Raw genomic sequence first — 12816 nt, 5'->3', positions numbered from 1 at the left:
GCACGCACGCACGCACGCACGCACGCACGCACGCACGCACGCACGCACGCACGCACGGCACGCACGCACGCACGCACGCACGCACGCACGCACGCACGCACGCACGCACGCACGCACGCACGCACGCCACGCACGCACGCACGCACGCACGCACGCACGCACGCACGCACGCACGCTCGCACGCACGCACGCACGCACGCACGCACGCACGCACGCACGCACGCACGCACGCACGCACGCACGCACGCACGCACGCACGCACGCACGCACGCACGCACGCTCGCTCGCTCGCACGCACGCACGCACGCACGCTCGCACGCACGCACACATGCAGGGTGATTCAGAACAATCGTTTGTCCTTATAATATCATACTGGCACGTACTTGCCAAGCACTTGCTTGACTTGGAAATTACCTTACCATTGGCATCCTACATAGATCAATCTCGATACTCAATATTAACGAGACATTTCAATACTGGGAGAAGATGTCCAGAGCCTCACGCCTCTCGCATGACAGCGTTTACCAGAATCGCTCCAGCCACTCATTGGAACACGCACAAGCACAGCAGGCAACACTCTCGTATTTCCATTCACTCTCGCACAATCACACTTGCCTTCACAATCAACAGCAAAATCCACTCCACACATAAAATCAAACATCAGTAAGACTAAAATTTTATCATTTATTTTGTATTATTATTCTTTAATTCTTTAAAAACGTAGGTTGTATAGAGTTGTATAGAATAAAGCAATTTTGTGATATAATAATATTTTAAAACTAAATTACTATCACTTTGGTTAAAAAAAGATGTCTTGAATTGATAGAAAGCTATACATATAATTTAATTTTTATTATTTTTAAATTAAAGATATTATTTGGGTTTTATTTGTTTAAAATAGTGGTATATCAAATCTTTTATACAATTAAAATACATAATTTGACTAAGGTGGACTTGTAGTTGAATGTTTATAGAGCTATAACTTGGCGCCAATTATTGATATCAAATCTTTTATACAAATTTTATATATTATTACAATCATTTGAATTGGAAACAAAATTTTCTTTTTTAAAAAATTAAGTAGTAGTATCATTTGGGTCAGAATAGGAAGATTCTTCATTGAAAATTTAAATATTTTTAAAGAATTAAGACTACTATCACGAGGATTAGAATAAAAAAGATTCTTCAATGAAGATACAAAGATACGTACCACTTAGGTTCTATTTTCTTAAAATAAAAGATATTGTGTCAATTAGATTTTATTTTTTTAATACATATCAATTGAGTTTAGTAAAAAAATGCAAATTTTTATAGTAAGATTATAACTTGGTGCCTATTGTCAAATCTTTTATACAAATGACATCATTTGAGTCGAGTTGGCAATGTGGAAACAAATTTTTCTGTTTTTTAATTATAGCTAGTACCATTCGGATTAGAATAAGAAGACTCTTGAAAATAAAGAAATTGGATAAATATGTAATATAACCCCCTCCCTTCTTCGATTTTCTTGTAATTTTGCAAATTTGTATATTTTTTATCTTGTATCATTGCATGTTTTTAAAACAGTTACCCATCCTACTTGGGATCCTGCTGCTTAACTTCTATGATGGGATGAAACCTGCAACTGAAATGATGATACAAGTGAACACGGAATTTTGACATAAAATATGATAGATCCGGTTAATGAATGCTGCTATATTATCATATAAATAGTCTTAATTTTAAAATCTCGATTGCATATGTAATTCTTGTAGATAATTAAATTATATATATAGAGCCGTGAATCTACATTATGTTTAATGAGAATCATTTTTATTATGAAAATTGTTTATAAATTGTTATATATTTTGTTTACTTTTTTATGAATTTGTTAATAATTATATTAAATATAGGAAATATTTTTCTTATTTATATATTATAGTTAATTAAGAAAGATAATAATTAATAATATTATTTTTGTAAGATCAGGATCTGACTGTAAGGCCAGGATCAGGATGATGAAGCGTTTATTCGTATTCAAGTAAAATGTTCGTTTATTATAAAAAAAAGCAACAATGCTTTATTCAATTCTTCACACGCGGAAATTACAAATTGAACACCGTTGGTTACGCACTCGCAACCGATAACTATGACAAAGCTGACAGACGCGAATATCACGATGATAACCGCTTCTCAGGAATATTTCCCCGCGTTCGACTTAAGCTACGAGGGTAGTCTGAAAAGTTTTGAGCCTTAACATGAAGATGACGTTACTCATCAAAACCATTCTAGTACTACAATAGTATATGCTTTGAATGACTTTTGTGAAAATTTCAGCCATTTTGAACGCTCAGTTGTTGTTTGACAGTCGTTTGTGTCAGTCGATGTCAGTATTTTTGTAAAAATGGAAAAAATTGAATATTGTGCCGTGATTAAATTCTTATATTTGAAAGGCAATGCGCCTGCGCAAATTAAAATCGAGTTGGACGCTGTTTACGGGGACTCTGTCCCATCATTTGCCGTAAAAAGATGGGCAGCTGAATTTAAACGTCGTACCAGCTTGGCTGATGATGAGCGTTCGGGACGGCCAAAAACTGCGACCATCGCTGATAAGATCGAAAATGTTCACCAAATGATACTGGACAACCATCGAATCAAGGTTAGAGAGATAGCAGAGGTTATGGGCATATCGAAAGAACGCGTTTGTCATATATTGACTGAAGAATTGGATATGCGCAAGCTATCCGCGCATTGGGTGCCGCGCTTGCTCGCTTTGGACCAAAAACGAATTCGAATGAACATTTCCAAGGCCCTGTTGGAGCGGTTCAAGCAAAACAAGTCAGATTTTTTGCGTCGATTCATAATTGTAGATGAAACTTGGATCCATCATTACACTCCAGAGACAAAAGAACAAAACAGTGGACTGCAAAGAGTGAACCTGCTCCGAAAAAGGTGAAGACGATTCCATCAGCTGGGAAGGTAATGGCGACTGTTTTTTGGGATAGTCACGGAATTGTGTGTATCGACTATCTTGAAAAAGGTAAAACAATAACGAGAGCGTATTACGCATCATTACTTGATAAGCTAAAGGCAGAAATTGCAAAAAAAACGGCCGCATTTGAAGAAGAAGAAAGTGCTATTCCATCAAGACAACGCATCTGCTCACACTTCGGTAGTCGCCATGGCCAAAATTCACGAACTGCACTTCGAATTGGTTGACCACCCACCGTATTCATCAGATCTGGCCCCCAGCGACTTTTTCCTGTTTCCTAAGCTTAAAGTTTCGCTTGGAGGACAGAGATTTTCATCGAACGAGGAGGTCATCGCATACGTAAACGCCTATTTTGCGGAGCAAGACGTCAACTACTATTTGGAAAGGTTAAAGAGCCTAGAGTATCGATGGGAAAAGTGTATCGACTTAAAAGAAGATTATGTTGAAAAATAAAATTATATTTGTCCGAAAAAATACTTGTTTCTATGTTAGGCTCAAAACTTTTCAGACTACCCTCGTATTAAACGATTTCACGAATGCTCTACAAATTGACTTATTCTGACTGACTCCGAGTATTAAGTGCCGCACGAGGAGCCGGAGCATGCCATAACGGAATCGTGCTCCATTTCCCCTTTTCTCCGGGTCCCTGACCCGCGCTAGTATAACGTGTGCCCCACGTGAACGCCGCGAGCGCCGATATCGCTCGTGAGCTTATATACTGATGATGAGCTTATATACTCGGTGTCCCATGAGAAACCTTACCTTAATTTCATTATTTATTCATTAAAAATGACTTAAAAATGACAATTAAATGACAATATATTTATGATAATATTTCTTGACAAATGTTACGTTTATTTTTTTAGTACACTGATAAAAAATGACCTTAAATCATCGTTATAATGACGTCATCTTGCTACTTGGGATACATTTTATAGGAATAATCTTAGTATATTCGATATGATCATAGTACATTTAGTATAAATACAGAATATTTGTATCATGTGCTTTTAGAATATATTTGGTATATTCTGAAGATGAGCTTAAGAATATACAAGAAATGATATATCATCAAGATGTCATATGAATGTTCTTTAGTATATTAGGCAATAGTACGTATGACTACAGTACTTTCAGTACGAGTGTAAAATATTCGAATGATATCATGTGCTATTAGAGTACCGACACGCCGAAAAAACCATTCGAAAAATATACACTTGATATAGTGGGATCACTACCCATTACGAACGCCAGAAATAAATATATTTTAATTTTTCAAGATAATTTAACGAAATTTAGTAAAGCGATTCCAATAGAGAATCAAGAAGCAAATGGTGGCAAAAGCCTTTGTCACCAAAATAGTTGCCGAACACGGGATTCCTGAAAAGATTTTAACTGACCAAGGCATGAATTTCATGAGTAAAATATTTAAAAATACATGCAAGTTGTTGAATATAGAAAAGATTCAAACAACAACCTATCATTCTGAAAGTAATGGAGCATTAGAACGCTGACACAGAACTTTGACAGAATATCTTCGACCTTACATAAATGAGAAATAAACAAACTGGCTACCCGGGACGAATGGCTACCCTACGCAATGTTTGTGTATAATACAACGCATATAATGCCATACACGGCGACGGGATTCACACCATTCGAATTAATTTACAGGCACCGGGCGGACCAAGACAGCATGCATGTCTAAAAGACATCTAAAAGACGTCTTATAAAAGACGTCTTGAGAAAGATGTCTTAAAGGTATACTTTTAAAAATGTTTTTAAGATGAACGTTTTTAAGAAGAACTATATCAGAAAAATGTCTTTCTGATGTTTTAATGACATCTTTTTTAAAATATATGTTCCATAACCTCAATATATTATCAATATAACCTCTAAAAGTTCTAAATGACAATTCCAAACATAGTTATTTACATTACCGACTGTGACATTTATCGAGAAGCTACATATTTATTGATTGAAATAAATGACATGATCAATTTCGATATAATGTAACCTATAAAAATATTGGCAGTCAGTTTATCTAGTACTCCAATATTTTATATTATTATAATATACAAGAACGCAATTAAGATGAAACTATTCGGAAACGTATTGACAAGAGGAAGAATACGATAAAAGACAGAAGCTGGAATTACATAATAAATCGATATGATTTAATATCTACACAATATTTCTAATGACAAAATTAATTTCTGATTATAATAGATAAATCAAAGTTGTGTAACTATTATATCAATGATGTACCAATTTATTAAGTAATTCCAAATTCTGTCTCGTATTCTAATAACAAAATTGATTTCTGATTACAATAGATAAATCAAAGTTGTGTAACTATTATATCAACGATGTACCAATTTATTAAGTAGTTCCAAATTCTGCATCGTATTCTTTCTCTTGTCAATACTTTTAATTAATTTTGAGTGGCATCCGTTTACCACGTTAATATTGATCACAGTCCCATTTGACCACGTTGCGATTGGCTACGTTGCAATTGACCACGTTGATATTGACCACGTTGATATTGATCACGTTGCAATTGACTACCGTCCTGATTAACTATCGTCCCGTTTGGCCACAATCCCGTTTGACCACCGTCCCGATTGACCACCGTCTCGATTGATCACCGTTCTGATTGACCATCGTCCTGATTGACCACAATCCCGTTTGGCCACAATCCCGTTTGACCACCGTCCCGATTGATCACCATCCCGATTGACCACAGTTCCGATTGACCGTTTTGAAATTGATAATATTCAATGTACTGTTCTTATCACTGCGTTTAATAGCATTTTTTATTCGTATATATCGATAATTTCGGATGCTCGCATCTCGTCGACTCGCGTAAAGTCATACGGTAGTGTTCTCGGTTGACTTAATACCCGAGATACTACCGTGTCTCCTGATATTCTGAAGATGAGCTTAAGAGAAATGATATACCATGAGAAATGATATACCATAAAGATGTCATATGAATATTCTCTAGCATATTAGGCAATAATACGTATGACTAAGACTTTCAGTACTGATGGTATATTAGATAATAGTACGTATGATCACTTTCAGTACGAGTGTAGAATACTCGAATGATATCATGTGCTATTAAGAATAGTATCTAATACTCAACCCTAATATGTATCATTTATATATCATTTATATAAAAGATTTGGAATCAAAAAAGTGGCGCCAAATTATAGTCCCATTACCTCGAAAGTTAAATGTACAATTGCTTTTAAAAAATGTAAATCAATCAATGATTCGTATCTTTGTATTTTCAATGAAGTCTTATTCTAAAATCCAAGTGATAATAGCTTTATTAAATTCTTTTTCAAAATTATGATATCATAAAATTGCGTTTAGCCTAATTTAATTTAAATGATATGTACCTAACACAAGTGGTAGTAACTTTCATTCTATCTCAATATATGTATAATATATATAATATTCTAGCATATCCTTCTGTAAAGAATGTTTAAATACATGTATATTTGAATCGAATGGAAAATTTAATCACAAAGAATTAAAAAGGTACTACAAAATGAAAAAAATTTAATTCAAATAAAAAATTTTTATGTAATGATAATGAATGATATAATATATGAACTTTATTATATATTAACAAATGACTATGCTATTAAGTTAATATATTAAGAATTAATATATATAAAGATAATATAAAGAAATAAAAACTTAAGCGAACAAAAATAATTTTAAACTTAAGATACCATAACAATATAACATAAAGAATGAATGAAAAAGTGGATGTTTTTATATATGTAATTATATTATATGTAATTAAATAAAACGAATAAAAATTATTATTATTATTATTATTATCTGTACATAATGCAGAAAAACATTTGTAAGCAAATAAAAATAATTAAAGATACTTAAAATTAAGGTATTATAATGATAAGATACTTTAAATTTAAGGTATTATAATGATAAAATATATAAAGAATGAATGAAAGAAATACATGTTTTTATATGTGTAATTAAAGAAAAACAATGAAAATTATTATTATTGTTATTATTATTTGTTATACATAAAGCAGAAAAACAATTTTGCCACGCAAGCGCTATATAAAAGCACAGACGATGTATACAGCGACGTTTTCAGATTATTTCTGAAAGATGCAATTTTGTAAAATAATTTTATTATATACAATTGAATAAAATTATCTTTAATTTTTATTTTTAGAAAAAATTTAAATTACGTAAAAATAATAATGAAGGGGGAAGTTTAAAAAATATTAAATTTTTGAAAAATATAAACAGACAATTATAAATTACGTAAGAAATTATAAAAGTTTTGTCTAAAACATTTTTTTATATATCTCACCGTTTCATTGATAATTGATGGGAATCAAATATATATGTTAGCCTTTGAGAGGTTGTTTCACCCCTTAAAACTCGGATTGGATAGATATAAAAAAATACCTGTCTCTTAGATTTTTGTGTTTAATAACATGTTTCAAGAAGAATCAAATCGGTTCCGGACAGTTGTGATAGGTCCCTTGTAAGTGACAATTTGGGGCGAAAGGCATACGGATAGCATGTTTCTCATACGGCAATGCGAGGCACAGCCGTTCAGATTCGGCCACTGAGTCTCGAATGGTGGTGGGAGAATTCTCCGAAATCAGGTCGAAATGTGATGAATTCAATTAATTCCAAGCGCTGTTTTAGACAGTAGACCTCTCTTACAGCATATATAAAAGAATTCCAGCAGAGAAGTAGTACATTATCAGATTGCTTCTCACCCTAATGAAGTGAATTGCAATATTCATGAAACGTAGAAATTTAATAATGTATGATGACACGGATAATACACGTAAACATATTAACTTTTTATTTTAGGTATTTAGTCTTAAAATAAGAGTGGATTATAAATACTGGTTTAAGTCATGCACTGATTTATATATATTTATCAAAAAAATTCTTACAAAATATAAATGTGTGTGTGTGTGTGTGTGTGTGTGTGTGTGTGTGTGTGTGTGTGTGTGTGTGTGTGTGTGTGTGTACATAAAACTTTATTTATTTGTATTGTATATAAAAGATATTCTAAGAATTTTTTTATTTGTAGATTCTTCAATTATTGGTTCTAAGCATTCTAACTAAATATTTTGTTAAAATTGCCTCTTACTATAATTTGTAATAATGCGTTCGTGCTATTTTATTAGTTTTCGACATCTTAGTTCCATCATTAAGAATGCCTTCATATTAGGATCCTGCACCTTTCCAATGATAGCCTTTTGCAGATTTACATTAGATGACTCTATAACATTATTCAATTGTTCTGCATATTGAATCCATACGCAATTCGCACATCCTGACATGCAGCAATTAGTCGGCTCCGTCAAATCGTTTATTGAAATTTTTTTTTTATAATTAACTCGATCTTTGTCATCTTTTTGTATCGACAAATTCCGTCGATAACATAAACTTCTAGCAACAAATAGTCTCAATTGAAACGTGGAATTCATTTGTTTCAACTCTGGACAAGATGTAAAAGAGTTCTTTTTATAATAATTATATTAATAAGAAAAGAATGTGTACAATAAAAAATTAAGTCTAAAGCTTATAGAGACCGTAGTCCAGATAGCAAAACATGCCAAAAGCACAAATTGCAAAGTTATGCTACACGTTATGCCGGCAAAAATCGAACAGTAATCTAGCATGGGCTGCTATAACAGATACTGCCAGCAAAAATGCAGCACATATTGAGTAAGATCTGCATCATAATATGCTACAAAAATATTGTAAAAATTGAACAAAGCTTGTCATCATAAATACATCAGAATTCAAGCATTTTGTGTTGCCACAATATTCAATAGAAAATACTATAAAATTTAACATAATATGCCGTCAAGACATATGTTGCAAAAATGTAGTAAAAAATCTGGTATATCTATTCTTTCACACTGTGTGTGACAGCAGAAATGCGGCAACACGATCTGTGACGTCAGATACTGGCAGCAGAAACGCAGCAGAAACGAATACAGTGCTATCACATCGTGACGGCAAAATTTCAGGTATAAATCCTAATAACACATGATATCATTCAAATATTCTACACTCGTACTGAAAGTACTGTGGTCATACATACTATTGCCTAATATACTAGAGAACATTCATATGACATTTTGATGGTATATCATTTCTCGTATATTCTTAAGCTCTTCAGAATATACCGAATATCTTAGCAGTACATGATGTCATATGAATATTCTGTATTTATATTGAATATACTGTGGTCATAAATATATTAAGATTATTCGTATAAAATGTATCCCAAGTAGCAAGATGACGTCATTATGACGATGATTTAAGGTCATTTTTTGTTAGTATACTAAATGTAAACGATGTAAAATGAATGTAACATTTGTCACGAAATATTATCATAAATATATTGTCATTTAATCGTAATTTTTAAGTCATTTTTAATGAATAAATAATGAAATAACATTATTAATTACTATCTTTCTTAATTAATATATAAATAAGAAAAATATTTCCCATATTTAATACAATTATTGATCAATTCATAAACAAATAAACAAAATATATATTTAACAATTTATAAACAATTTTCATAATAAAAATGACTCTCATTAAACATAATATATTTCACATATATAGGATCTATATAATTAAATTATTTACAAGAATTACATATACAATCGAGATTTTAAAATTAAGACTATTTATATAATAATATAGTAACATTTATTAACCAGATCTATCATAGTTTTAAAAATTCCGTGTTCACTTGTATCATCATTTCAATTGCAGATTTCATCCCATTATAGAAATTAAGCAGCATCGAGCAGGATCCCAAGTAGGATGAGTGACTGTTTTAAAAACATGCAATGATACAAAATAAAAAATGTTTCATTACTTTCTCTTATTTTTTCCACTTATTTTCTGTAAGAAGTATCACGTATATTATAGATTTTCATGATCTATATAGCTGTCTGGGATATGCATGCCCTACATAATATATTGTTTTTAAACCATTTTCATCCTATGACCATACTGCGGGATATTCTCCAGTACATACTAGGGATTAGGTTAGTGAGCGGTAATAATGCTCTAAGTACATTCCACAGTATATCGCAGTACGTATTTCGAATGTTTGGAGAATATCTCGAATATACTTATATTATTGCCCATGGAACGTTCTCAGAATAGACGAGTGTTATTAGGGAAGCACGATTTGCTTTATCAGTATGTTGGCAGAAACGCAACAGAAATCGAGCACAGTATGCTGTCATGACGTGACGGCAAAATTGCGGCAGGTATACGGCACGATCAGCTAGTCAAAAAAGAAAGAAAAATCATACAAAACACGTACTCTACATTTGTCACTAGACACAATAATTAGAAAACTACCGCTAGATTGCGTCCGTTTCTCGCATGCAAAATTTATCAAACTTTCTATATAAGCGAAATCATAATCAAAATTTAAACATGCATTTATTATTCATATGTATATATTTTTATGTATGCGCTTGATGCAAGACATAATTGTTCAACAAGATAATTAACAAAGTGTAATACCTAAGAAATAGTACATTATATAAAATGTACAATGTTTGATACATTGTTTGATACACTGTACATTATTTGATACGTTATATAAAAATCAAAAGAATCATAACTTATATTTTTAAAAAGTTTTTTATAACTCATTTGTGCTGTAAAAAATATGTTAATTTCATCATTAGTAAAATAATTATTAAAAATTATTAAATTATTAAAAATTATTCTTCTAAATTAAGAGATAGAAAAAATAATAGAGACATTATTTTTCAAAATTTTTTAGTTATAACAATGTCACAATTTAAATATTTACGAAACAGAATTTGCTTGATTTTTGTTAATTTGCCAACAAGTTATGTTAGCAGGTCTTATTCGATTTCTGCTGCATTTTTGCTGTCATATCGTGACGGCATACTGTGCTCAATTTCTGCTGTGTTTCTGCCGACACAGCTGATAAAGCAGATCACGTCATATATCTGTCGCAATTTTACCGTCACGTCGTGATGGCCTATTATGCTTGATTTCTGCTATGTTTTTGCTGCCAGTATCTGATATGGCAAACTTTGATACGATATCTGTTACATATCTGCTGCCACAATGAGATAGCAAGCAATGCTCGACTTTTATTTTTGTCATTACTCTATGATGAGAAGGTGTGTCGCAAAAAATTAAGTTTAATTGGAAGCAACTTGAAATCTGCTGCGAAGTCATGATAGGATCTGCTGGCACAGTGCTGGCATACTGCTGGCAATTTGGGAATCTGTTAACTTATACCGTAACTGTTAAAAATTAACCAATCACAATCGAATTATAGAAGACTAATCGACTATGATTGATCAATTTTTTATGATTCCCGCATAAGTTAACAGATTATGGCCTCCATAAATCAACCTTAATTCTGTCATTATTGTATAAATTACGTTTAAGATTAAAAAAATTTTATCTAACCTCGTGTTGAAATAGTAAAGTGATGTCTAGCTACATTCAAAAAACACATCGGTTACAACGAATACAACGATTGCACAATGGTTGAGTAATCCATCAATGTGTTTAATCTAAATTTAGGAATCTACAGTAAAAATGATAATCACTGACAGCTCACTGATCGTTCGTTCTGTTTGACGCAATCAATGATTACGCAATTAATAAGCGTTTCCTGATGAGTAGAACATCTATTTTAGCAGAGAGAAAACCTGAGAGCAGCCATCTCGGTCTTTTTCGTGGAACCGTCGAAACTCTCCGTACACTAGCGCCTCGAATTCCATTTTGCTTATCGAAAGTAAGTAGCGAATTCCTGACACTGCCGATAGAATCTCATTCTGTGTCCGTGATGGTTTCACAATTCGTGCTACTTCCACAATTCGAAAAGAGCAAGAATATATTTATATAATTACATATTTATTTTGCGCAATTTTCTCGTTGTAAAATATTGATAAACATTAACATTAATATATATATTATACATATTTATCAATATTTGTATACATATTTATCAATATTTGTATACATATTTATCAATATTTTCATATTTATATATATACATACACATTTATTATAGCGTATTTATGAAAAAGAGATCTTCTTTAATAAAAGTAATGATATTGGAATAAAACTGTTATGTTTATGTTTATTTTGAATAATATTCTAGGAATCCTAATATTGTATCGTTTGATGAAAAAATAATGAAGAAAAAATGAATTTTATTATATATGAAAAAAATAAAGATAATGTACTAATCATTAAGATAAAGATAATGTACGATTAGTACATTATCATTTAGTATTTTTTTTATTTTTATAAAATCTCTCATAATTAGATTTTTTGCATATAATTATTTACATATAGTTGGATTTGCATATAATTGCATTATTATTACACAATATTATTATTACATTTATTTAGTGCTATATATAAATTTTTTATGAATGATTATTTCTTTTTTATTTATTATTATATTAAAATAAAAACATTAATATAGAAAACATAAAAAATTGTGGAAATATAAAACTTATAACTATTCTTTTAAATTCATTACTTTATTACTTTTAGCTTTTTGCACATTTTCGTATCATTTCTATCCAATCGTACAACTGCTGTGGACAGCATTTCTGGAATGTACAATGAGTATTCTTACCAAAGGAAAATTTTGTACTAAAACCATACGACATTGGTATTATTCGGGGGTTTGTACTGAAGATGACTCAAATGTAAGCCGAAGCATCTATTTTATGTAACATTACATCATTAATTAAATCTCTCGCAACAAAACCTGCGCTTGACTC

General features: G+C 31.7%; 1 protein-coding gene and 1 long non-coding RNA gene across 4 annotated transcripts in view; both read right to left on the bottom strand.

Moving 5' to 3' along the window:
- The window catches only part of LOC105428580 (uncharacterized), a 16510-nt gene extending 4734 nt beyond the window's left edge, over window positions 1-11776 (bottom strand). The window contains exons 1-3 of one of the 3 annotated variants that reach the window (XR_016140703.1): window positions 11483-11768; window positions 8136-8486; window positions 7433-7753 (exon numbers count right to left, since the gene is read on the bottom strand). Coding sequence is in view for 1 of the 3 variants with exons in the window: in XM_089082625.1 (XP_088938751.1) it covers window positions 8161-8486; window positions 11483-11531 (375 nt within the window). In the remaining 2 variants the exon portion in view is untranslated. Of the gene's footprint in view, window positions 1-7007; window positions 7754-8135; window positions 8487-11482 lie in introns of those variants that run through there. The other 2 variants (XM_089082625.1, XR_016140704.1) reach the window with 2 other exon arrangements.
- LOC105428576 (uncharacterized) lies at window positions 9600-10830 on the bottom strand. Its single transcript, XR_968016.2, has 2 exons — window positions 10347-10830; window positions 9600-10307 (listed from the first exon to the last, which is right to left on the bottom strand). It is a non-coding gene; the product is annotated as an uncharacterized LOC105428576 (long non-coding RNA).
- Window positions 11777-12816: the final 1040 nt, after the last annotated feature.

The sequence above is a fragment of the Pogonomyrmex barbatus genome, unplaced genomic scaffold (assembly GCF_055798465.1).
Source record: "Pogonomyrmex barbatus isolate J1 unplaced genomic scaffold, ASM5579846v1 scaffold6, whole genome shotgun sequence".
Lineage (NCBI taxonomy): Eukaryota > Metazoa > Arthropoda > Insecta > Hymenoptera > Formicidae > Pogonomyrmex > Pogonomyrmex barbatus.
The sequence above is the reverse complement of the archived record's forward strand: the minus strand, read 5'-3'. Positions and strand labels throughout refer to the sequence as shown.